Consider the following 24,504-nt stretch of genomic DNA (forward strand, 5'->3'; position numbering starts at 1 on the left):
TGTTACCAAAACGTACTGCGCTATCCACCGGATAGAGATTTATCCAGTGTATAGCGTTATCCATCTTTTGAACAACCGGGGCCAGGAGGATCAATACTTCGCAGTCCAAACCTCACAGCAAACAGGAACGTAGAACGAAGTTTAAAAATTGCGAGGATGGACAACTTCTGACGTAAAAAAAATTAAAAATTTTAATAAAAAACGTTTCGGTCAGAGACCTTCAGCTATTTACAACTTTTGAAATAAAAAAACAGAGCATTAAATAAGATCGAAGTGCTAATGATTACGTAATTACAGATAACGACTAATGATATTTCCATAAGGTCGTAGTAGTAGCAAGTATGATAAATATTGTAAGAAATAGACAACTTTTTTGAGAGGCAGGTTTGGGCATGCTTATGCCATCTTCAATCAATGAGTAACAGAACGTGAGTAATTATATAACAGACAAGTGGATGAATAAAATATTTACAGTATGATGTAATACAAAGGCGGTACTAATTACAAAGTGACATCAAAGGTGTGAAGTAAAACGCTAGAAAAGTGTTATAATGCTGTAATTGTTTGTTAAGTTCAGATTTGATCTTATTTATATAAAAAGCTTCTTTGAGTTTTAAATCACTAGAGTTGTTAGCAAAATCCAGAATACTAAGGCAAGAAAGGGAGTATTTGTTCTTACAAGGTGTTGAAATGCTTAACAATATGCGAGTTTTTATTGCTTTCCATGTGCTCCTTTATCCTAGTAGAGAAGTGGCCACTAGTTTCGCCAATATAACGGGAATTGATTGCTTTAGATTCAACAAAGAAATTCACAAGTATGGCAGTGTTAAAAGGAGATGGTGCTAACAATTCTTTGAGATTTTTCGATGGACGAAAGGATGGTATGATAGAACTTCGAGGAAAAAGTTCTTTCAATTTTGGGGTTAGATTGCAGAATAAACAAATGCTTTCTGATTATGTTGCCTACGTCGGGCAAGTTAGGATTAATGTAATAACAAATGGAATTCCATTCTATTCTTCTTTCACGTCTACATGAACGCTTTGGAGTTACTGGCAAGCCATATTTATGGTTCCAATTTTATTTGTCCGATCGCAAGCAGTATTTTACCCCGTTTTTTGTCAAATTCACTGAAAAAAAAATTGGAAATTCGGGCATGTGGGAACCTCGGGTGTTATTCACTTGTAACATGAAGGCTCAGAATTTACCCCGTTTTTCTCGAATTCGCGGATCAAATGGGAAATCGGGGTAAAGATGGCAGATGGGAACTTAGCGTGTTAGCTACTTGTGAATGAATTCGTAAGTCATGATGTTAGCCACTCGAATTGTCATGATTCCCGTTTTTCTACAGTTAATTGAACAAATCGGGGTAAAGATTGGATATGGAAAAGTTATGATATTACTTGTAGGATGAATTGTCATAATTAACCCCGTGTTCCTAGAGTTCATTGAGAGAGTGGAAAATTGGGGTGAAGATTGGATTTGGCATGTTAGGATATATTCTACTTCCTGGATAAATTGTCAGAATTTATTTCCTTTTTTCGAGAATTTCCACATTCGATGAAAAATGGAAAAAGGGGTTAATAATGGGTATGTCAAGTTTGGAGGTATTGCACATGCAAGGTACGAGCTGTGAAATTGTTTTGATTTTCGAATGCACTCAAAACATAGAAATAGGGATAAACAGATATACTGCAGTTGTAAGTTAGATCGCTGGAAGCGCACCCTTAATTCGCGTAAGAAAATGTTGGGTCGGGGGTAGTTGTCGGAAGGCAATCCTCGGGTATAGTCAATAATTTTAGCCGGTACTTTGTAGAACCCCCTGCACAAAGCCTTGGGATTATTCGACAAATATCACTTAGTTTAAGGAGATTATTTTGCTGGAAAAGATAATGTAGCCTTCCCCATAAAATATTTATCAGTCTGCAAGTTTTGGTGTTATGTTTCACCACTGTGATGTTCTGATTGTTGAAAAGGGTCTACATTTTATTCACACCCTTGGAATTTAAGTCAACTTACCGTTAAAAATGTTTTCAGGCAATGAGAAAATTTCTCAGAAGTCGCTGTATACAAAGACGTTCTCTTTGCTTGACATGCAAAGTGAACGTCTACGTAGAGGCCCACGGGTACTATTCACCGCCAGATAAAACATTGTAACAGAATAAATGAAGGGTTCATTGCAAAAGAAGCCCTTGGTGACTTAGGATAAACTACTGTCGTCTCATTCCAACGTGCTGCCTGTTTACTTGTGGGACCGAAGGAGAACTTAACATGACATCAAGAGTCACTTAGTAGGGCTTCACAAAAGAAAAATCTATGTAAGCAAAGGACAAGTTTTAAGTTTCTCTTCCAAATATTTAATGTCTTCCGATCACATTGACATACTAATATGGCTGTCCTAAACAAGATCATTGAGCTCACTTAAAAATAAAAAAAAGAAACAATATACATTAAATTTATATCCCTGATAGAGTAGTTTTCCAAGAGATCATGATTTCACATATTTGGAAAAAACAGGAATTACTGACTAATATAGATATATAGGTTTAAAATTTTAAAAGGGATAACTTAAGTAGAGGTATGTGTCGGAAAAATATTCTTCTCCCCCTTCTTTGTTTCTCTCTTTTCGTTTGCTCCACCCTTTTTCTTTGTTCTTCTCTTCCTCTTTCCAGCTGTTCTTCCATAACTATTTCTTGTTCCAGCCAGTCCATGTTAATCATATGCTCTTCAAAACGTAAGAAATGTATCACTTAGTAATATCAATATACGACATTTTACAAAGCTGTTTAGCCCTGAACCTCTGTGGTTTAATCCTTCCTTCAAAATCCGTAAACATGGCCGTCCAGTGATGGCCTTTGTCAAAAATATCACCACCAATGTTCATACTAGAGATGCAATAACGTTCACCCTAGAATGTGCACATGAACCATTGAAGTGTGCCAATATTCTTTGATATACCTGACATCTAAGTCACTGATTATTAATTTTTAAGTAATGTTATGAGTGAGAAAACAGTGGTTTGATTGCTTCTCAGAGATGAAATGCACCAGTACTTCACTATGCCACACCCTCATCTGAAGTTGTGTGTAATTCATAACTGCCTTGTTCACTGGTTTTATTTTTCACTTTTCTTTGCTTTTAATTTGTAAACACATATATTGCTTCTTCTCAATGGCAAGAGTTTCCAAGAAAACCCAAATAACCAGAAAGAGTATTGGCAAGAAAGATAACCAAATAAGCAGTGGTATCAAGTTAGAGCTTGGAGCAGTTAACCGACCTGAATGACTGCTACACCCCATTCTTTTTTCCCAGGTCTATGTGAACTATATTTTGAGCAAAGAATGCAATACCTCGCAAAACATCTGCTAGGATGACTCACTTAAAAGTGTGCATGATTATCATCTCTTGCTGAGATAGCACTCTACAGTTAATAGTAGTGTATAACTTATGTTTTCTTCTATTTACTGTCATGTGTTTCTGTTTCTGCATTTTTATCTTATACTGTCATTTCTGCTTTACTGATTTAATATTTAATTTCTGTTTCTTGTATATTTATTGAATCTTTTGTTGAGCCAAAATTTATTTAAGATGTTTTAGTGTCCACACACTGCCTGCCGAGACTAACTCTGGTATTTGTGGGTAGTGTGTCATTATGTTAAGTGTCATGTCATGTCTGATTACAATAAAGTTGAAAAATGTTGAAAGTTGAGGTTGAAGTTCATTTCAATGTTTTTATTACTACACGTATGGAGGCTTTGGTAAGATTGTGGAAAGGAGGGACAACATTTGAGCAGCTAGGAGGGACCAAAATGACAATGTGGCAGCCATTTATTCCCGCTTGGATGGCAAAGTCTGGGGAACCTTCCCCTTGAGACTTAAAAGTTTGGATGTCCAAAAGGGTCCATTTTTGATCACTATTTCCCAAGTTGGCAAAAAATTATAGCAACTATGAGGGAGAGTATTGACATTGAATTAACGAATAGAGTAGCTCTTACATATTTGACTACATAACCATTATATACAGTGCAATGTTGTCTCTGTGATGATGTCTGTGTGGCCCTTGATTGATTTTTAGCTTTGCCTTGCTCAAAAATTGAAACTGTGCTGAAGACAACATTAGATTTTGGGGTATGGTGCTGTGATTTCTAACACAGAATCTTTAATGCAATAACTGATGGCCAAGGAGTTAATTACCGTATTTATCTGTGTAGAGATCGACCCCCATTTTCAAGGTTGAAAATCAGATTTTTCATAATTTCTAGTAAAGAAAAATTCAGACCGACAGAAATTTCCCAAATGGCTGATCTCTTATTTCTGAGAATGTATTGAAATCATGGTGAATTAAAAAAAAAAACTGTAGAGCAAAATGTAACCGTGTGCTGTGAAGTTAAGTAGCACTTGTTTACATCACCATGATTCATGATTTAAGCATAAACAAGCACTTCGATTTACTGGAGAAGTAATTTACCATCTTTTGTAAATCATTTTGAAAATGAATTCTTCATGCATTTAAATAACCTTTTGAAAGGAGATTTAGTAGACTGAAGGAACACTGAAGAGCTTCGCAGGATAGCTTGATGAAAACACCTCCATCTTGGAAACTACACAATAACATAGTTGGTCCACGCACGTAACAAACAAGACCGCGCGAGAAAACACAACAACAACAACAACAACAACCTTTATTTATGTGTCAAATCTAAAATAGCAGTTATACAACCACTAACTGGGGACACTAAATACTACCTAAAAATTTAAGAAATTTAAAAATAAAACAATATATATGTACAATTTAAAATCTAACCTAAGTCTTACATAAAAGGCAGTTTTCACATTTACTATCAGTCAATTTAGAAACAAGGTCTATTCTACGTATGTTACATTTAAAAGATGATATGGATGTCAGTTCTCTTACATTTCTTGGTACAATTGCCCATATTTTGGGTCCCATATATCTAAGCGAATGTTTTCCAAAAGTGACAGTATTAAATCTAGGTATACCAAAATCATTATTACGCAGTGTGTACCTAAGTTGTGGAATTTGAAAAAGGCTACATATGTAATTAGGAGATAAATTGTTCTTTACCTTATACATAAGAATGGCTATATCCTGTAGTCTTCTGTTCTGCAGTGTACTTAGGTTAGCCATGTCTAATAATTTATCATAACTACTCCCCTTATCACAGTAAACTGCCCTAAGTGCCCTTTCTTGAATACGTTCCAATTTTCTAGTATCACTCGCCCTACAAAAATGCCAGACAAGATGGCTGTATGTTAAATACGGAAGAATGGCTGCCTTAAACAACTTCAGCTTGGTGTCTGTTGGTATCATATTCCTGAGCCTCATCAGGACTCCAACACGCTGGCTACTCCTCTTACAAATGTTAGCAATGTGTTCATCAAATTGAAGCCTATTGTCTATATATACCCCAAGAAGTTTTAAACACTTGGTAGATTTAACTTCATTGTCATCAATTATAATACTATCCATATCATTATTTTTATTCCCAAGTGTCATTGTCTGATACTTGTCATAGTTCCCTTTTAAGAAATTCGATCTATACCATCTGGAGGCTAATTCGGCACTTGCTATTAACTTATCATGCACCTCAGTAACATTACTGCCTGCAGCATGGAACTGGTGGTCGTCTGCATACATATTGATATTAGAATTAGAATTTACACTGTATGTCAGATCATTTTGGAACATGTTCCATATCAATGGTCCAAATGCGGAGCCCTGTGGACATCCCCTTGACCCCCTCTCCCACTCACTCACTGTGGATCCCAACTTCACCCTATTGTACCGATCAGTGAAGTAGGAGTCCAACAATTTTAGACTGTTCCCCCGAATACCATAAGCCTTTAATTTAGCAAGTGTGAGTGGATAGTAGAGGGAATCAAAGGCTTTACTCATGTCCGTAGAAAGAACACCTACCACTTTATGTTCATCTAAAGATATCTTCCAATTCTCTGTCATAGCCAGTAGAGCTGTTTCGCAGCTATGATTTTTCCTGTAGGCTGTCAGTTTATCACATAATTTATCATTGAAACTATAATTAAGCTGTTTACTAGGTAACTGTTCAAAAATCTTATTTATAGTAACTTGTACAGTTATGGGCCTATAGTTCTTTTTCTCATGGGGGTCCTCTTTCTTAAATACTGGTGTCCACTCTCCTTTCTTCCACACCGCAGGCCACTCACCCAATGTTATACATGAATTGTATAGTGCTGTCAGAGGCCCTGATAGTTCTCTAGCACCCAGCTTAAATGCTTTGGGGGGGACACCATCCCAACCAGTACTCTTTCTGGGGTTAATACTTTCCAGTGCGGTCTCCACCTCAAGTATCTCCAGATTCCGAAACTGGAAGTCTTGATGGCCTATCATATTCTCTGTGATATTCCGAACACTTGAATGAGTCACAAAAGAAGAGTCAGTAATGCCTTCTGTGTTTCCAATACCATCAGCAATGGTAGAAAAATAGTGACATAGATGATTTGCAATCTTACTTTGATCATGACTTATCGCTCCTTCAATGTTTAAGCTCAACTCATTAGTGGTACCCTTATTCCTCTTTTCACTCAAGAAGGGCATAAATGTTTTATAGAACTCACCAGGCTTACATTTCAATTTAGTAGTTTGATCTTTCCAATACTCCCTTTGCCAGGTCACTAAGTTATCGTAATCATTCGGTGAAAATGAGAATTCAGCACTGAAAACAGCAGAGAAGCTGTAAGGAAAAATGTCTGCTCTACAGATCAGAAGATACAATAGAAATCAGCCCCACTAGGTTTCTGTTTAAGCTACATAAAATTTATTATTTCAAACTTTTCCGTCGATAAAGAATGCGCTGAAAACTGACAAAACTTGAACACAATTAGAACTGGTTTTGTGAACTCGGTTTTCCTAATGGACTTCAGGCAATTGTTATGCTAATTTCTTGGATTGCTTGGGTCAGGTCTTTATCTATGATCCGTGTATAAGACGAGGGTGATTTTTTGGGCTAATTTTTCCGTCATAAAGGGTCGACTTATACACGGATAAATATGGTAATACTTCAATGATAAATGTAGAGCATGGCAATCAATGAAAGTGTCTAATCATAAACCAGCTCTTTGTCAGTGAAAAGTTCGCAAAATTAATGTTGGAGAAGGATACATTACTTCATACAACAGTTACTATGAAACCATCGTACCGAAAAACAAGGCGACTGGTATACTCAACCAGAACTCTTTGTGCAAGAAAATCCTGGAACCACTCTTAAAAACAAGCAGTAAAGGTGTGACAAAATTTAAACCTTGCATATGTTGTTGTTTTGTGAATTATTGCTTTCTACATGTGCCTTAGCCTAAGAGTAATGGTAAAATGTACAGGTGCCATCTTTGTCTGTCAGTGGATTAAATCTATTGGGTGAACACCAGAAAAATAATAATATTGATACAAATAAAATGAGGGTTTATTATAGGTATGCTGTGGTTCAGTTTCATCCTTAGTTTAATTCTTTTACTTTTAATAGAGGCCAAATTGATGGTGACACATCAAATCATCATATTAACTTACACTCTGGGGCTAAATTTTATCTTTCTTTACACAAAATGCATTTTCATTCCTATCATTAAAAAAACCAAAGCAAAATTATGCTTACACTGTGGTGTTCGGATGGCACGAGAAACGGAGATATATTCTTGGATTTCAACACAGAACTTTTAATATTAATTTTTCTAACATGTGCCGTCGCCATCACCGGAAGTGATTATACATCGAATCATGAACGGAAGCGAGGCTGAATTAATGTAAACGTAAATCGAATACAGCACATCTCCCCCTTTAAGATAATGAAAGAGAAACTTACTTAGACATACTTGTTTCTTATCTAGCGTGAAATTCAAAATTAAAACAACGTCAATCAAATGTCCTCAAGCAATCGTCATTTTGTTAAGAAACACATCCTGGGTAGCTATTGTCATTTGTCTCTGCAAAGTCTCACACACACTAGAATACGCGTTCATAGTTATGACTTTCTGTCTGAGAAACCAGAGAAAATCTGGCCAGAAAGTATAACTTCACTTATGGCACATAATCCTTCAATCTAGATGAGGGCTTAGATTGACGGCCAGATCTGGTGTACACTTTTGATGTGCCAGTTCCTTCTGCAGTGTTAGCTGTTTGGGGTGAAGGAAGTTTAGGTGATGGAGGTACTGGCACCGGTGTGGGTTTGGCTGGAGATGTAGCTGCAGCTGGGGGTGGGGGTGGTATCTTGTTGATCTGTACTCTATTCCTTCTATATGACCCAGTGTCCGTATGGATCACATAAGAACGAGGTGTGCACTTCTCCACTACTATTCCAGACTGTCCTCTGTCTTGTACCATCACTTCATCTCCCTTCTCTAAGGGAACAAGAGGCCTCGCTGAATGCCTTCTGTCGAAGTGCAGCTTCTGTTTGGTTTTGTGATTGTCTTCAAACTGACGTAGGGCATGATTCTGCACAAGGTTTGGGGACAGCTGAGACGGGGCCACTGGCACTTTGGTTTTGAGCCTCCTTGACATCATTAGCTCAGCTGGAGAATAACCATTAGCCAATGGTGTCGCTCTATACTGTAGCAAAGCAAGATAAGGATCTTGAGAGCCAGCTAGGAGACGTTTAGCTGTTTGCACTGCTCTCTCTGCTTCACCGTTGCCTGAAGCATGACCTGGGCTGCTAGTGACATGTCGAAACCCGTAATCTAAAGTGAACATCTTAAATTCCCTTGATGTATAGTAGCTGGCATTGTCAGATTTTACTTGATCTGGAATTCCGAATCTGGAAAATGCACGTTTCATCCTGTCTATGACCTCTGCTGAGGCAGTTGAACTCAGACTAGCTACCTCTATTCATCTGGAGTAGTAATCAATCATTACTAAATACAGTCTTTTATTGAGTTCATAGACATCAGTGGCTATGTATTGCCATGGTCGTTGTGGGAGCATGGTAGGAACTAGAGGTTCTGGAGGATTTTTCCTGTTTGACTGACACTTGCGACAGTTTTCAATTAACTCCTCTATATTCTTCATCATGCTTGGCCACCACACTGTGTTTCTGGCCAATGCCTTGCACTTGACAATCCCTTGGTGACCGTCGTGGATCTTATCCAGGACTTCCAATTTCATAGACGATGGTATAACGACTCGAGGTCCCATCATCAACAGCCCTTTAACCACTGTCAGCTCTGCTCTATGAGCAAAATAAGGGCTGACTAAACCCTTGAAATTATGTTTTTCAGGCCAACCTTCAGCTACATAGTTCATAATTTGCCTGCATGCTTCATCCTCCTGTTGATGGATCATAGTATCATCTAATTTGCTATCACTGATAGGCATTCCAGCTATGACTTGATGAGCATATAAGTTCACTTCCTCATGAAATGAATCACCTGATTTGGCTGGTGTTGGAGAACGAGATAGCGTGTCGGCAGTGTACAACAGTTTTCCTGGCACATGAACAGGTGTGAACGAGTATCTCATGAGCCTCATTCTCATTCGTTGAATACGTACGGGTAGTTGATCCAACTCCTTCGTGGATAGCAGTGGTACAAGAGGCTTATGATCAGTCTCAAGTATAATATCCTTTCCCAGAATGTAATCTGTGAATCGTTCACATGCGAAGGTACTAGCTAAGGCCTCCTTCTCAATCTGGGCGTACCTTTTCTCTACATCCAGAAGGCTTTTGGACGCATACGCCACTGGCGCCCACCTGTCACCGTGCTTTTGCAAAAGCACTCCGCCAAGTCTGTATGAAGACGCATCTGCTGACACCTTGGTCTCCAGTGAAGGATCATATATTTGCAACACTGGGCTGCTCGTCAAGCATTGTTTAATCTCTTTAAAAGCCTGTTCCTGTGCTGGACCCCAGCACCATGCACTGTGAGAGCTCAAGAGTTCACGTAGAGGTTGTGTCATAGTAGCAAGGTTGGGTACAAACTTCATGAGCTGGTTCACTGTACCCATCAGACCTCTTACCTCACTCACATTCTCTGGAGCACGCATTTTCAATATAGCCTCAACCTTCTCTGGAGAGCTTTCCACACCATTAACTCCGATCCGATGACCTAGAAAGTCAATCTGGCTTTTGCTGAATTGGCACTTATCCTTATTCAAGGTGACACCTGCTGCTTTCAGCCGTGTTAATGTCTGTACGAGTCTCTCGTCATGTTCCTCCTGGTTCTTTCCGAACACGACAATGTCATCCATGAGACATACCACACCTTGTTGACCACCTAGTATTCGGTAGATCTCACTCTGAAACTTCTCAGGGCCAGATTTGATACCGAAGGGAATTCGCTTGTATCGAAATCGACCAAATGGTGAGATGAACGTGGTCAGTTTCCTTGAATCTTCATCCAAGCAGATTTGGTGGAAGCCCGCATTGGCATCCAGTTTAGAGAAAACCTTAGCACCTCCCATCAGAGCAATTGTATAATCCACTGTGGGGAGCATGATTCTTTCTCTCTTCACTACTTCGTTAAGCTTCGTGAGATCCACACAGATCCTCACTTTGCCATTTCCTTTAAGCACCACGACCATAGGAGAACACCATTCCGATGGTTCTGTGCACCGTTCTATAACATCTAGCTCGATAAGCTTGTCAAGTTCAGCTTTGGCTAGAGGACGTAGTGGAATAGATATCCTCCTGGGAGTCATCACACTGTATGGCTCTGCGTTTTGCTCGATCTTAATCTTATATTCTCCTTCTAGCTTTCCTAAGCCTTTGAACATTGATCCGAACTCCGCTGACTGGATAGGATCTGACGTAACTTTTCCAATGAACTTAACGACACCTAGATCTGCACAAGCGTCTCTACCTAGCAATAGAGAGCCTTTGGGGAACACATATATATCCTCTGTGATTGTCTGATCACCTTTCTTTAGTTCTGCAGTAAAGAATCCAAGAGTTGAAAGGTTGCTTTGATCTGGGCCACTAAGAGGCCTGTCAGGCTTCTGCAAAATGAAGTGTGAAAACTGTGTGTCATACACAGCTTTGGGAATGACTGTCACATCTGCTCCAGTATCAACAGCAAATTTCAGGCTCTGACCTGACACCTGGACTTCCGTAAACCATGCACTCCTGCGTTTCCTGTTGTTGATACTCTCAATAGAGTAACTTTCATCACTGATGCTTCCTAAGAAGTAGTACTCATCTGAGTCAGACTGCACTTCTGCTACCTCTTGTACAGACCCTTTTCCTTTGCTACTCCTGCAGACCTTGCCCCAATGTCCTGGGCGTTTGCACTTGTTACATTTACTGTCTTTTGCAGGGCATCTTTCTCTGGGGTGCACCTCCTTTCCACACCACCGGCATGACCGGCTATTCGATGCCTGGGAGCAATTTGATGCACTTCTTTGCTGCCCGTTACTACGTGGTCCCTTGTCACGAGGGCCTCCTTTCCGCCTATGTTGAACTGCCTGCACTTTAGAAGTCTCTCCTTTTATATCCTGAGCCCACCTTCCAGAACATTCTTCTGCTCTACACTCATTTATCGCTTTTTCTAAAGTCAGTTCACCATCTCTCAACAGCCGTGCTCTGACCTTATCACTATTTATACCCAATACGATCTTATCTCTGACAAAATCGTCCTTTAGTTCACCGTAGGCACACGTAGACACGAGAGTGTTAATTTGTGATAAGAAATTATCGAAACTCTCACCTTCTGATTGCGTATACCTGTGAAACTTGTAACGTTCATAAGTAACGTTTGTTTTCGGCGTGCAGAACCTCTGGAATTTCTCCAGAATTAATTCCGGATCCAGTTTGTCCTCTGCTGGTACATGTTCCTCCCCTTCGGGGTCACCTACAGCTGGAGCCCATGTGAAGCCATTGTAGATTTTCAGCGCCTCCTCACCTGCGAGATTTAGCAGTATAGCACTTCTCCTTTCCTTACTGGCAGTAGATAATCCAATGGCGTTCACATATAATTCGTACTGCTGCTTGAACAACTTGAAATTCTCACTTGCATTTCCCGATAGACAAAGAGCTTTCGGTGGTGGAAGATTCGTAGCCATATTTCCGCGTAATTCCTGATCACTGATCGCTAAATATCCGTTCTGGACACGGTTTATATCTTCTTGTTCACTCCTGACACCATGTGGTGTTCGGATGGCACGAGAAACGGAGATATATTCTTGGATTTCAACACAGAACTTTTAATATTTTCTAACATGTGCCGTCGCCATCATCGGAAGTGATTATACATCGAATCATGAACGGAAGCGAGGCTGAATTAATGTAAACGTAAATCGAATACAGCACATACACCAAGGACAAAAATTAATCATAACATACTCCTTTTTATAACGCATAATTTGCCCAGGGGTTAATGTTTACAATGGAGCTTACCACCTCACTGGCACTTTTGTTTACTTTGCTTTGCTTTGCTGCTGGTTCTCATCCATGCCTGTATGAATGAAATTAAGTAAGGATGAAAAGATTAGCATTTTCTTTGCAAAGATAGTTGCAGAGAGTGTCTCCACTAATATATGGATCACCAAACGCTCACAATGAAAGCCAACAAGACCAAGTTTTTGCTAACACATGTAGGACCAATAACTGTTAATAATAGGCAATAGTTTGTATTGAACTAAGTCTTCATTTGTGCATGAATAAGTATTTATTTCATTTCAATATTTGAACTACACAGTTGAAAAAGCACGTAAAGTGTGGTAACATGTAACATACACAATATTCCTTATGATTTAGTTCAAAGAGCTTTACTCTAAATAGATCAAAAGAAAAAAAGTGGCATATGTCAGCCACTCTGATTTAAATGGAAAAGCACATATTATTAAGTGAAGAGTAATTTTGCTGCAAATCTGTCCCCTTCTGAGCAAGCAAAGAGAATGATTTAGTGCATTGTATTACCCAACTGTTTCTTGCTGGAGCGCAAGAGACCAGACCTTCATCATACGTGTTAGCGGTTTATGAGTCAACTTTCCAGGATATGTAATGTTTGACATCAACCCTACTAGAATATGAATTTTTGCGTAGTCCCATACAATTACAATTGTAACGTTTAATAAACCTCCTTTAATACAATTAGCGATGGCGACACTATATCAACACAACAAGATGGCCGACCCGATTTTCCCGCTCCCCTCCTTTTGTCGTGGGACGAGACTAGCCTCGTTTCCCAGCAACGTTACACAATGAATACATGTCTTCAATTGTATCCATAATAACTATCAATGTAGACACTGAGACTGCTACATGTAACATTGATGATAAATTATATTGAGGCTGAAAGAAAATCAGAAATTTTCGGTCATTGAAACACCGAGATCTGTCTCGTTTTTTAGTTATGTATCATCTAGTTTTGCATGTCCCAAGCAAAATAAAATAATAAAAAAAAAAAATCACCCCTCGACACAGAAGGATTCAATGATTCCAGGTTAGTAGTTACTCGGACGCTTTATCATGCAGGCTCACGAAACCTACAGTATTTAGCCCGAAACTTGAACGCGATCTTTGAGGAATGGTTGTAATATTTTCTGCCTCGTTCTTCATAGCATGCCGACAAGGTGAATCCCATACCTTGTCGGCATGCTTTGAATAACGAGGCAGAAAACAAAAGGATGCATTGTGATTCCATGAGATGTAAATAAGTGGCCCTGTATTCTGTAGTTTTACCTGAAATTCTTAACCTTCGAGCGCGGAAATCTTAACGATCTTCTTACAATTTTGCATTGCATCCCTCCCCTAGTTGGGAAGTGACAGGCAGAAGACACGTTCACGACGCCTTTTGATTAGAAGAAATAAGTCCGCATCCTATTGGTTATTAGTTATGCAGACATGACTGCAACGGAAGACACAACTGCAACGCTACATACAAACAAACAAACACACACAACCCAATATTTCTCCATTCGCTATGACGCATGAAACATTGCCTTTGAAAACACCCCCTTTGACCCCTCCGCACCCCGTTTACCCCCTCTTGAAGAAATTACATCATAAGGCTCTCTGGGAAATTGTTCACTGTTTAATTACGACAGGCCGAGATGATCACTACAGCATCTTTTTTCGGACGAGTACCTTGTTCTCATTTGCGCAACTTTTCTCCTATTTCATCTTTGGCGAAAGTTCACTTTCAGAGAGCTGAAGCAGCAAACAAGATCACTCCTTCTGAAACCGACATAGAATCGCTGCCGTTTGATGATATCCCAGGACCTCAAGGGAAATATACACCAGCGTTAGGGTTTTATCGCGTTTCTGAAGGATTCACCAAAATTTATAAATTAACAGACAAGCTATTCAAGCAGTATGGCCCAATATTTAAACAGCATGTCACCGACAGGAGCCCTGTTGTTCATGTTATGGATCCAGTCGACTTCCAAACCGTGTATCGTGCGGAGGGAAAATATCCATACAGGCCACCGATTGATGCTATTATGGAAATTCGGAGAAGAAAGGGAATGTTTCTCGGGCTGGAAAATCTGTGAGTACCTTAAATAGTATTCGTTATGTTTTCTCGATCTTCAAATTAAAAGGTCAGACACCAGACTACTTTGAGGTCGATTGACTTGATATAGTGTGTGCTTTTAAGGTTAAATTTGTTGTCACCCCACTCAGGTACATTACTGACTGTTGCTTGCGAGTCGGTGTGATATTTAACTGTTTGAATGATGCTATGCGTCAACCTTCACAAATTACACTTCTGCTCGTCACTTTAGTTCGTGGTTACTCCTTGCAAGTGTTACTAAAATTAGCAAATCGTTTGGGGATTTAATTGAATTCTTTTGAAATTGATTTGTCAAAACAAATTCTTATAACATTCTTTGTTATAAAAATGTGTCTAATAAGTAATAAGTATACATAAAATGTCATCAAAAATATGATTGATGTAATAAATATATTAATATAAATATAAATATTTCAAATATAAATCAATCTTCTCTGAAGAAGGAGCTCAATTTGGTTTTGAATTATATCCATACTTATCTAGTGGATGAAACTGTGGTGGGCTAGCTATTCTACTCTCCAATGACCCAAGGAACATAAGAAAATTTGAATACTTCATTGTTTGTCTGTTCGAGATAATAGTTAAAATTATGAGATCTGCAGGTGCGGGTTTCTGATGGTGGTATCAAATATTTTGGTTTATCTATATAAATAATGTCATTGGTAAATTTGTACATTGTCATTAAATGGGCTTGGTTTTCAGCAAAGAGCAAGGGATTCCCATTCCAGGTCTTTCAACATAGTAGTAACACTGTTTAAGCAATAGTGAAATGAAGACCTGAAAAAAAATTCAGGCATGTACAGTCTTAATTTCACTATAATTGCTTAAATAATGTTCCTCACTGCGAAGATCGTTCTCATAACCGTTTCTTTAACCGCAGTTCAAATATATGATTTTCATATATTCTGAGCAATTATAGTCCCATTTATAGAAATGTGCTACTGCTCTCTGTACATTTTCCAATTTCTTTGTATCATATTGGGAGTGTGGCAGTTGGTGGAGGCGAGCTTGCAAAGAGCTTTAAACAATCACAGAACATATTTCTCCATCTAGCTACAGGTTGCCTAGCTGCCAGAACATTTCAGGATGTTTCACGTTGTCACAGTGATAAGTATTTTCCCCAGCACCTATCCTAGTGCTATGTTTCTCTGGTGGGGAGGACAGAAAACATGAAACACTGAGGCTCCAAATGTCAACAGACAAACCTGCAGGAAATGGCAGGTGATTGGGATTGGGTGAAGAGGTAGTGTGAGGGCCCTTCTTATAGATTTTTGCCACACCCAGAGTGCACTGAATGTGGGAAGTGAAAGGCAGCACCAGTGTTACGAATGATAAGGAAATGGACTATTATTTTCTTTCAGAAAGTATATTTCACCTAGAAACTCTCTTTTGGCAAGAACCTTGAGCTTGCTACCTAATCCTTTCTCATTCTGTCAGGTTGAAGGCTTTGTACTGAAACAAACTGAGCTTGCTCAAGTTTGTGTGAATTTAAGTAAGAAGCCTTTGCTGTCTGGCTTTTGCATAACTTTTTATCAAACTTCTCATTATTATAATTCTAACTTGTTCAATGATAACACATGCAGTCTACAACTTGTCCTCACTTGCACAGCTGTGTAACTGAGATTTGAGCAAGAAATATGATGAAACTTGATGTGCAATGGGTCACACACTTTACACACTCTGCTTGTCAAATATTGAGGAGATACGCATCACTCTGCATTATTAGCTGCAACAGGGACACCAGTGTTATTGATACAAGTTAATGGTTATGTCAAATCTAAACAGGATCAAGATACACCTTTTTTTTTTGGAGTTTGATATAATATATATGTGAGAATTTCAGGGGGTACACAAAGAAAGGTAATTATAACATAACCAAAGTAAAGCGCGCGCTCTGATTGGTCAATTTAGCATCCTCCATTTGCCCATGGGTGTACGCTGCTGACGTGAGCAAATGCAAAGACTATTTTTCCGCGCGCACTTTTTTTTTTCTGGACGCGTAAGATTTGTTAAATAAAAGGGAACTCTTTAGCTACAATGTATCAATGTTATGTTATAAAACAAATGGTAAACACCACAGCGTACACTATTGAGTTATGGATGCACTTGGGAGGTTTGCTAAGCACTCAAGAAGCTACAGTCGCTCTTGGCTATCGCCTCGAGCGACTCTTGCACTTCTTTCATGCTTAGCAACCTCCCGTGTGCATCCATAACTCAATAGTGTACGCTGTGGTGTTTACCATTTGTTAACTGGTTTTGTGTGAAACAGCAGAAACATCAAACATTTTGATCATGCTCAGACTTGTTCCCTTTACCACTCATTTGATTTTTTATTTGTCAACTTTCCTGAGTTATCTGGGAGTCACCCAGATAAAGTTCCTTTAAGAGTTACTGCTCTAACTCTTTGATTTTCACCTCACAGAAACGGTAAAGAATGGCAAAGAATACGACAAGCAGTAGCCCCAAAACTGATGCGTCCAAAAGTGTTGGAGGAAAACATTGACAACTTCAACGCTGTTACATATGATACACTTAAACGACTTGCTAATCTAAAAGAGACCAGTGGATTGGGAGGAGAAATTCCTGATCTGGAGGGAGAACTGAGTAAATGGGCTACGGAGAGTAAGTTTGCATGTCTAAACTAAAGAAAGCATCAATTTTTAAAAGATTTCTTGCCCTTTTGGTAATTAAAGGTGGCTATGAATTGATATGTACAGATTTTTTTGAAAGCTTGGCAAAAACATGAATATTGACGTACTTAGTGAGATGCATTAATTGATAAAAAGTTGTGGTCACTCCCTGGTGTTTGAATAACAGACACGTTAAGCTAAAATTGAGTGTGTTTCAAAGAGTCTGTAGTATTGCTATCATTATGGTAACCTAATGAGACATAAAGATGATCAAACGTTATTAATAAAAAGTTAACCTTTCTTAAGACTCTTGGTTTTATTCAAGGGAATATGAAAAATTGAAGTGGTATTGATTAATTAGTTAAATATAAAGAACTGAAGTTTTGAGCCACCTCATGAAAGTTTTGGTTTTTCTCTTCAAGGATGGTTCTGTGTTTTGGACTTGGGTTTTCTTCAATGCTTTTAGATTGTTAAAAAATCAAGTGTATATTATCTTTAGTCCATTATTAAGAGCGACTGACCGTAAATATTGCGAATCCGCCAACAGTTGCAAAATTTTGTAATTCATTTTATTTTTTCTAAACGACAAAATTAATGAACCTTTTTTGAAAATATATCAAAAAGTTCTATCGCGCTTTTTTTCTCCAAAAAATCGAAAACTTCAAAATACACCTAAATGGCCATTGTCCCCCCTGTAAAGCAATGAAAAATTAAGCAACTTTGGCAACTTCGTACGCTACACCGCGAAGTAATCCCGCTTTCAAATTTTGTGTGCTAGCAGATGGTTTTTTCATCTCTCGGAAAATATTAATTTCTTGTTATGTTGATACATTTATAAGTCTGAACGATGACCAGTTAAAATAAAGTACTTCGAGTTTCTTTCGTGGAGGTAAAATAAAGGTCAACTTCAGTGGCTTGTGACCAGGTCTGCCATATATACCTAAAAATCATAATATGCATTATCTTTAAGCTTTATTCTTGTATTTTAATTCCTCCTATGCTCTTTCCAGACCTACCATAAGTGGTATGTCTAGGTGTAAAAGAGTTTGGGCTATTTTGTCAAAAATTCAATGCGAACCGTTGAACAGCTGTCACAATTCAAAGGCCTTTAAAAAGGTCTTGTATGATATATTTACAAACCAAAATATATGTTATCTTATAGTTTTATCTTTGTAGTTTAATTCTTCAAAGTTTCTTTCTTAGCCCACCATAGGCGGTGCATCCAGCTTTTAAAGAGTTTGGGCTAAAAAATGTAATGCGATCCATAGAATGGCTATCACGCAAGAGGTCAAGGCTAATCTTTCAGCTTGGCAAGGAATGTACCTAATACTTGTGTGACAGCTGTTCAACAGATCGCATTACATTTTTTGTCTTTTTAGCCCAAACCCTTTGAAAGCTGGACACGCCGCCTATGGCAGGCCAAGAAAGAAACTTTGAAGAATTAAACTACAAAGATAAAACTTAATGAAGATATAATTATATATATTTTTTGATTTGTAAATATATCATACAAGACCTTTTTAAAGGCCTTTAAATGGGTCATGACAGCTGTTCAGGGGTTCGTATTGCATTTTTAACAAAATAGCTCAAACTCTGTTAAACCTGGAAGTGCAGCTTATTGCAGGCTCGAACAGAAAATTGGTGGAATTGAAATACAAGGATAAAGCTTTACAATTATGTACATTAGGATTTGTAAGTATATATGGCAGACCTGTGTACAGGCCACTGAAGTTTACCTTTATTTTACCTATGTGAAAGAGGCGTGAAGTACTTTGTTTCAACGGGTCATCATTCAGACTTAAACATAACAACATAACAAGAAATTAATATTTTCCAAGAGACAAAAGGACCATCTGCTAGGACACACAATTTAAAAGTGTGATTACATTGCATTGTAGCATACAAAATTGCCAAAGTTGCATAATTTTTCATTGCCTTACGGGGGAGACAACAGCCATTTAGGTGTATTTTGAACTTTTTGATTTTTTGGAGAAGAAAAAGTGCAATAGAACTTTTTGATATAATTTTTGAAAAAGGTTCATGAAAAGGGTCCTTTGGAAAAAATAAAACGAATTGCAAAATTTTGCAACTGTTGGCAGATTCTCAATATTTATGGTCAGAGGCACTTAATAAGTGTTTCCTGTTCAAGGATAGGTATATTTTTCTTGACCTCTGTTTTTTTATGTCTAATATGTTTGTTTATTTTGTTTATATGTTTTAATTGAGGTGTGGGTACATTGGTATTTGATGTTAGAGTTGGGTTATACAATGATCCACCCAGTGAAGAAGCCATGAGGTTCATTGGAGCGATTCATGATGTTTTTCAAAGTCTCCATGCTTTTGTTTTTGGAATTTTGGAGAAACATTTATATCATTACGTGAACACCCCAAATTTTGTCAAGCTTGAGCGTGCAGTGGACACTTCATTTGAAATTGGACAAGGATATATTGATAAGAAAATGAAAGATCTTAAAGAAATGGCCCATAAAGGATCAGATGATTCTGAAGAACTGAAAGGTAAAATCAGGATTGCAATGATGCCTTAGTCTTTGCTAAAGTGGCTGTGCAAAATTCTGTCCGAGGAGCATTACCTCTTTCATTCTATTTGCAATGAAATGAGAACCAAGAACAAATCAGGAGAACAAATCCAGTGAGCGGGGTGGAGTGGGTTGAACCAGGGACCACCATAGTTAAAAGCTTAGCACCCTAAACGCATGACCACTCTTACATATTAAACCATAAGATTCAGAAAAATTGTGTGGCATTTTGAAATGTTAACACACCACAATGAATATCGCCTCCCAACCCATTGCCACAAGTCATAATAGCAACACCACCTACATCTATGACAACTTAGAATTAAGAAGGGTGTTTCCAAGTATTCCCTACCTCAAAAAAATTACTACGACTCAAAAGTGCAAATTGTATTCAGTTAGGTCAACCTAGTTTATCAATTCTCTGGTTTTAGGATCAACAAATAAGATGTAAATGTACAGATGAGTAATGAACTAACAACCATTTGTTATTTGTTTATTGATAGCTGTTTCGCTTTTAACCTACTTGCTGACACGTGAGGACTTGACCCTGGAAGAAATTTATGCCAACGCTTTTACTATGTTTGCAGCAGGTGTTGACACAGTAAGTTGGTTTATTATTCTTTATGTTTTGACAAATTGGTGTCAACTGCTGTTAATAGTTACATTATACCTAGTGACAAAACCCAAAGATGAACAAGGAAAAATATTTTTTTACTGGTGAGGAGACGGTATGATCTGTTGAGCTGTGCTAACGTGATCATTTAACTTGACAGAAAATGATCTTCGCAACCTTACAAACAGAATCATAAACCCTACATGCTTCATTTAAAAACTGATTTATTAACTTTGACTAGACTTGTTTTTTTACCTCTGTGAGTGTACATTTGGCTAATCGTTGCTGTTATCAATGGGCGTGAGCTGGAAATCAAGTGAACCATGCAAGAAATCTTCAACTCAACAAAAGAACTGCTTAAGTGTACTGCACACTCCCATGCGCATTGAGCCAGTGTCGTTCTCCTGAATTAACTTCTGGCAACATGCTCATCGTTCGTAATAACATGTACATGAAAATGCGTGCACAAAAATAAATGAATTTCTAGAAAAGTGATTGCCATGTTCCGACGAGTTATCATTAAGGGCAAAGGGGTTTGGTGATTATTTTGGGTAAAAGGATAAATGACAATTGAAGGGTACACTTCTAATCATAAGGGGAATGCAGCACCCAGGTCAAAATTTGGATACCTCTTTCGGGTTCTTTTGGCCTCTCTACCTCACGCAGGCTTATTTTTTCCTTTAAAGACAAGTTACACCACTCTGTGGACACTGTATCACCTGGCAAGAAATCCTGAAATTCAAGAAATCCTTTATCAGGAAATATCTAGTATTCTGGGTGAACATGGAGATGCTACGGCTGGAAGTCTTGCGAAATTGTCTTATCTCAAGGCTTGTGCCAAAGAATCTGCAAGGCAAGTTCATGTTTCAAAGTGGATTTTGCCAGAGAGTGCATTCAAACTTGAATGTACAATCCTGAAGTGATATCTTTTAAACTCTTCCATTTCTTTCATAGATTGACACCAGTTTTCCCCTCTAATCGAAGAGTATTGGAGAAAGATGTGGTTTTGAGTGGATATTTGGTTCCTGCACAGGTTTGTACCTAAAATTAACTTCATACCATCTGCGTCCATTCTTGAACTGGGACGAATTTAGTGCTACTGATGTTTTTTTGTTTAAACAGTGCAGGTTTTGTCACTTTACGTCTATTTTGTTATCATCATTTTCTTGTCTTTCTTGTCTCCGTTACATGAATCCAAACCATACGGTTAAAGTGCGGTCAGTTCGTTCCAAGTCAGAGGGCCTGTAGGCAGGGACGACCACTCCACTGATCTTTGGACACGAGGAACCTGCCATAGACATCGTCTTTATTTTGAAGCTCGTTTAGAGCAGTTTTCAACTAAGTGTCTGAGAACTTAAACCAACTTTATCGCAATTGTTATCTTCTCCATCCTCAATCAGGTTTCCCTTTTGTGGTTTCATCTTACCTCTTTAATGCCGTCTACTTCGGCGATAATTTTAATTAATACACGACTCGGGCAGTCAGAGGGCTAATAACTAAAATCAACCAATCAAAGTGCTCTATTGCCGGTCAATATTCTCTCAGTATTGGACCGGGCACTGTCCCGAATGGTCCCTCGGTCTTTATTGTACGGACCGAGCTGCGCTCGGTCCGTACTGTCAAGACCTCGGCCCGTTATTCTCCCAGTACGGCCCTCGCGTTTGGTTAATAAGATATATGGCATTCTCATTCTAAGGTTCTCAAAGAGTTTTCTTGGTCTCTGATAATGCTAGTTCTGTCTTGAAACCTGACTTAACGTGGGTCCAGCGGGGTTAGATATCTTCCAAAGACGTTCATGAGGCGTCGTTTCAGTACCTTAAAGAGGTATCTGCGATGCCTCATGCGAGGATCACTCATGCGAGGGGTCTTCCTTTCTCTTTGTGAAGTATTGACGGATGACGTCAAGAGAGACCAGTCTGTTTTTTAACTCTCTTGTTTACTTTTGTTCGTCATAATTTCACAGACCATTATTCAATTGGAATTCCTTGCCACAGCAGCCTCAGAAAAATACTTCAAGAATGCATCAGATTATAAACCTGAACGCTGGCTGAGAGAAAACAAGAAAGATATTGATTCGTTTGCATTCCTTCCGTTTGGCTTTGGTCCGCGCATGTGCATTGGTGAGTTGTTCTTACTGGCGTTTAGCGTAAACACGTTCCTTCTTCATAGTAAACTTTTGGTAACTAGAATTCTCCGAACATTAGTTTTTCCGAATCTGCCACGGTGGTCAAATGACTTTTTCAATTCGAAAAGTATGTCATTTGGTTCCGATAAAAATTGCTTTTTGCCATCAATGAATTACGTTTACATCCGGGCAGTAACCAAGGGTGTGCACCAAAGAAGTTTCCAGGTGTCAATGATTTGATCTTCATTATGAAATTAAGTCAGGTCGCCATAGTCAAGAGGTTTACCAGAGAGGAATGGGTGGGGCGATTTTGGAAACGTGCCATACTTACCTGTATATATTAACCGTCCCCCGGTTAGCTCAATTGGTTAGAGCGCCAGACTGTTGTGCGGGAGGTCGAGGATTCGAGCCCCGGCCGGACCAACACTCAACATTTAACCCTCTTAAACACACTTGAAATAACTGAGGAGAATGTGCTACCTTTCTATAATATCAAGAAATGGATAGACATTCTAGTCTTCTCGGATAAGGACGAATAAACCGTAGGTCCCGTCTCCTGCTTCCATTAATTAGTCAATTTGGTTAGGCCTTGTCATTGTTGACGCGGGATCTACTGTAATTGGCTAAGACTGAAGTAAAATAATTTGAATATATCAACAAAGTTGAAATGGTAAATTGGCCACCGTTACGATTATAAAAGCTGACGTTTCGAGCGTTAGCCCTTCAGAGCGAAGGGCTTTCGCTCTGAAAACTAGAAACTAGCAGCCTTTAAGACTGTAGTGGTCTCCCTGGCTAAGATAATTAGGTGAAGCTAATAAAATAGAATAAAATAGTGAAAAAACATGATATAGGTAAACTGCTCAATTGGGAGAAGGACGTACCATGAAAATAAATGGACTCGAATAGATTGATCGGGTTAAAAAAATTCGTACATTCTCCATAATGTTTTTTTTTTTTTTTTTTTTCGGTTTCTGTTACAGGCAGTAGAGTAGCAGAGCTGGAAACATATCTTCTGGTTGCAAAGGTAGGCAAGTATTTGTTTGGCAACAATGTCCAAAGAAAAAAGATTAGATTAATTACTTTCCACGCTTGCGAACTTACCCCAGAAGTCTGTCATAACCCACGCAGAAAGTGTACGGAATCCGTCATCCGGAATGAACCAAGAAGTCTGGCATGGTTTTAAAAAGTATTAGCATGATGTTGAACGCAAAAGCGCAAAAAGTCTTTTTTGTTTTCCTTTTGCGGTTAGTTATGACATCTCTTTTGAATGAACTTTTGTTGGAGTAGTCATTGAATTATGCAAAATAGAATCGATTTCTACTTCAGGTTGTGTGAGGGGGTGAGGGGCAACTTGTGTGCAATGTTTGGACTTGTAGCAAGATACTTAATGGGGTCCTATACAGGAAAAATAAAGTTGACAATTGTAGAGGCAATAATCCTTTTCCATAGGCCTAGCCATGTTGAGTTCTGATAATAATCCTCGCCGTACACATTGTAGGTTATTCAACGTTTTCGTTTGGAGTATCACCACGAGCCACTGGAAATGTATCAGAAGCTATCAGCAGTTCCAGAGAAACCCGTCAGGATCAAGTTTGTAGATCGACATTAAAAGGATTATGATCTCGTTACTCTTGCTAAAACATGTCGGTCACTCTAGTTACACTAGAGTGGCCCTCTTTTTTATACGGTTGGCGCTGTCAGCTTACCTACTTCAGTTCAATTCGCTTAGTTTGGAGCACTGAAAAGCGTTGAGGGCCTTTTTCAACGAGAAGGAAAGTTCATCAAAAAACCCGACATTGTGATATTTGTTTTACTCACGACTGTGGTCAATTACCACAACGCCTACATTGTAAATTTTGCAGATTATTCACGCCTAACATCAATCAGTCGAAAATGCAGCAGACAGTTTTTGGAAATAAAAACTCAGTAATTTTAGTCGTCTAGATTTTTTGATAATGTGCATGTGTTTACCTTTGTTGTAGCTTCGATCCATGCTTTCATAGCTTTCCATCTGTTGGGGCAAAACAACCTTGATGCCTCTTCATTATTACAGCGGAAAAATGCAACCTCGTCAGATTCATTGGCAGGAAAGGGATGAGGGTTAAAAAACA

The 24,504-nt window shown here is 38.6% G+C and overlaps 1 protein-coding gene and 1 long non-coding RNA gene across 2 annotated transcripts; one reads left to right on the top strand and one right to left on the bottom strand.

The window, feature by feature from the left end:
• Positions 1-2,339: 2,339 nt before the first annotated feature.
• Positions 2,340-13,791, bottom strand: LOC111338908 (uncharacterized). The gene is made up of 3 exons (XR_016001881.1): positions 13,657-13,791; positions 12,370-12,427; positions 2,340-2,723 (listed from the first exon to the last, which is right to left on the bottom strand). It is a non-coding gene; the product is annotated as an uncharacterized LOC111338908 (long non-coding RNA).
• Positions 13,792-14,027: 236 nt separating this feature from the next.
• Positions 14,028-24,336, top strand: LOC111338907 (cytochrome P450 27C1). Its single transcript, XM_022945457.2, has 9 exons — positions 14,028-14,464; positions 16,911-17,110; positions 19,345-19,635; positions 20,159-20,256; positions 20,955-21,121; positions 21,223-21,301; positions 22,232-22,388; positions 23,374-23,417; positions 23,892-24,336. Exons 1-9 carry the CDS (start codon positions 14,028-14,030, stop codon positions 24,000-24,002), a joined length of 1,584 nt encoding a protein of 527 aa, XP_022801192.1. The 3' UTR covers positions 24,003-24,336.
• The last annotated feature ends 168 nt before the right edge of the window (positions 24,337-24,504 follow it).

This window comes from Stylophora pistillata, chromosome 5 (assembly GCF_964205215.1).
Source record: "Stylophora pistillata chromosome 5, jaStyPist1.2, whole genome shotgun sequence".
NCBI lineage: Eukaryota > Metazoa > Cnidaria > Anthozoa > Scleractinia > Pocilloporidae > Stylophora > Stylophora pistillata.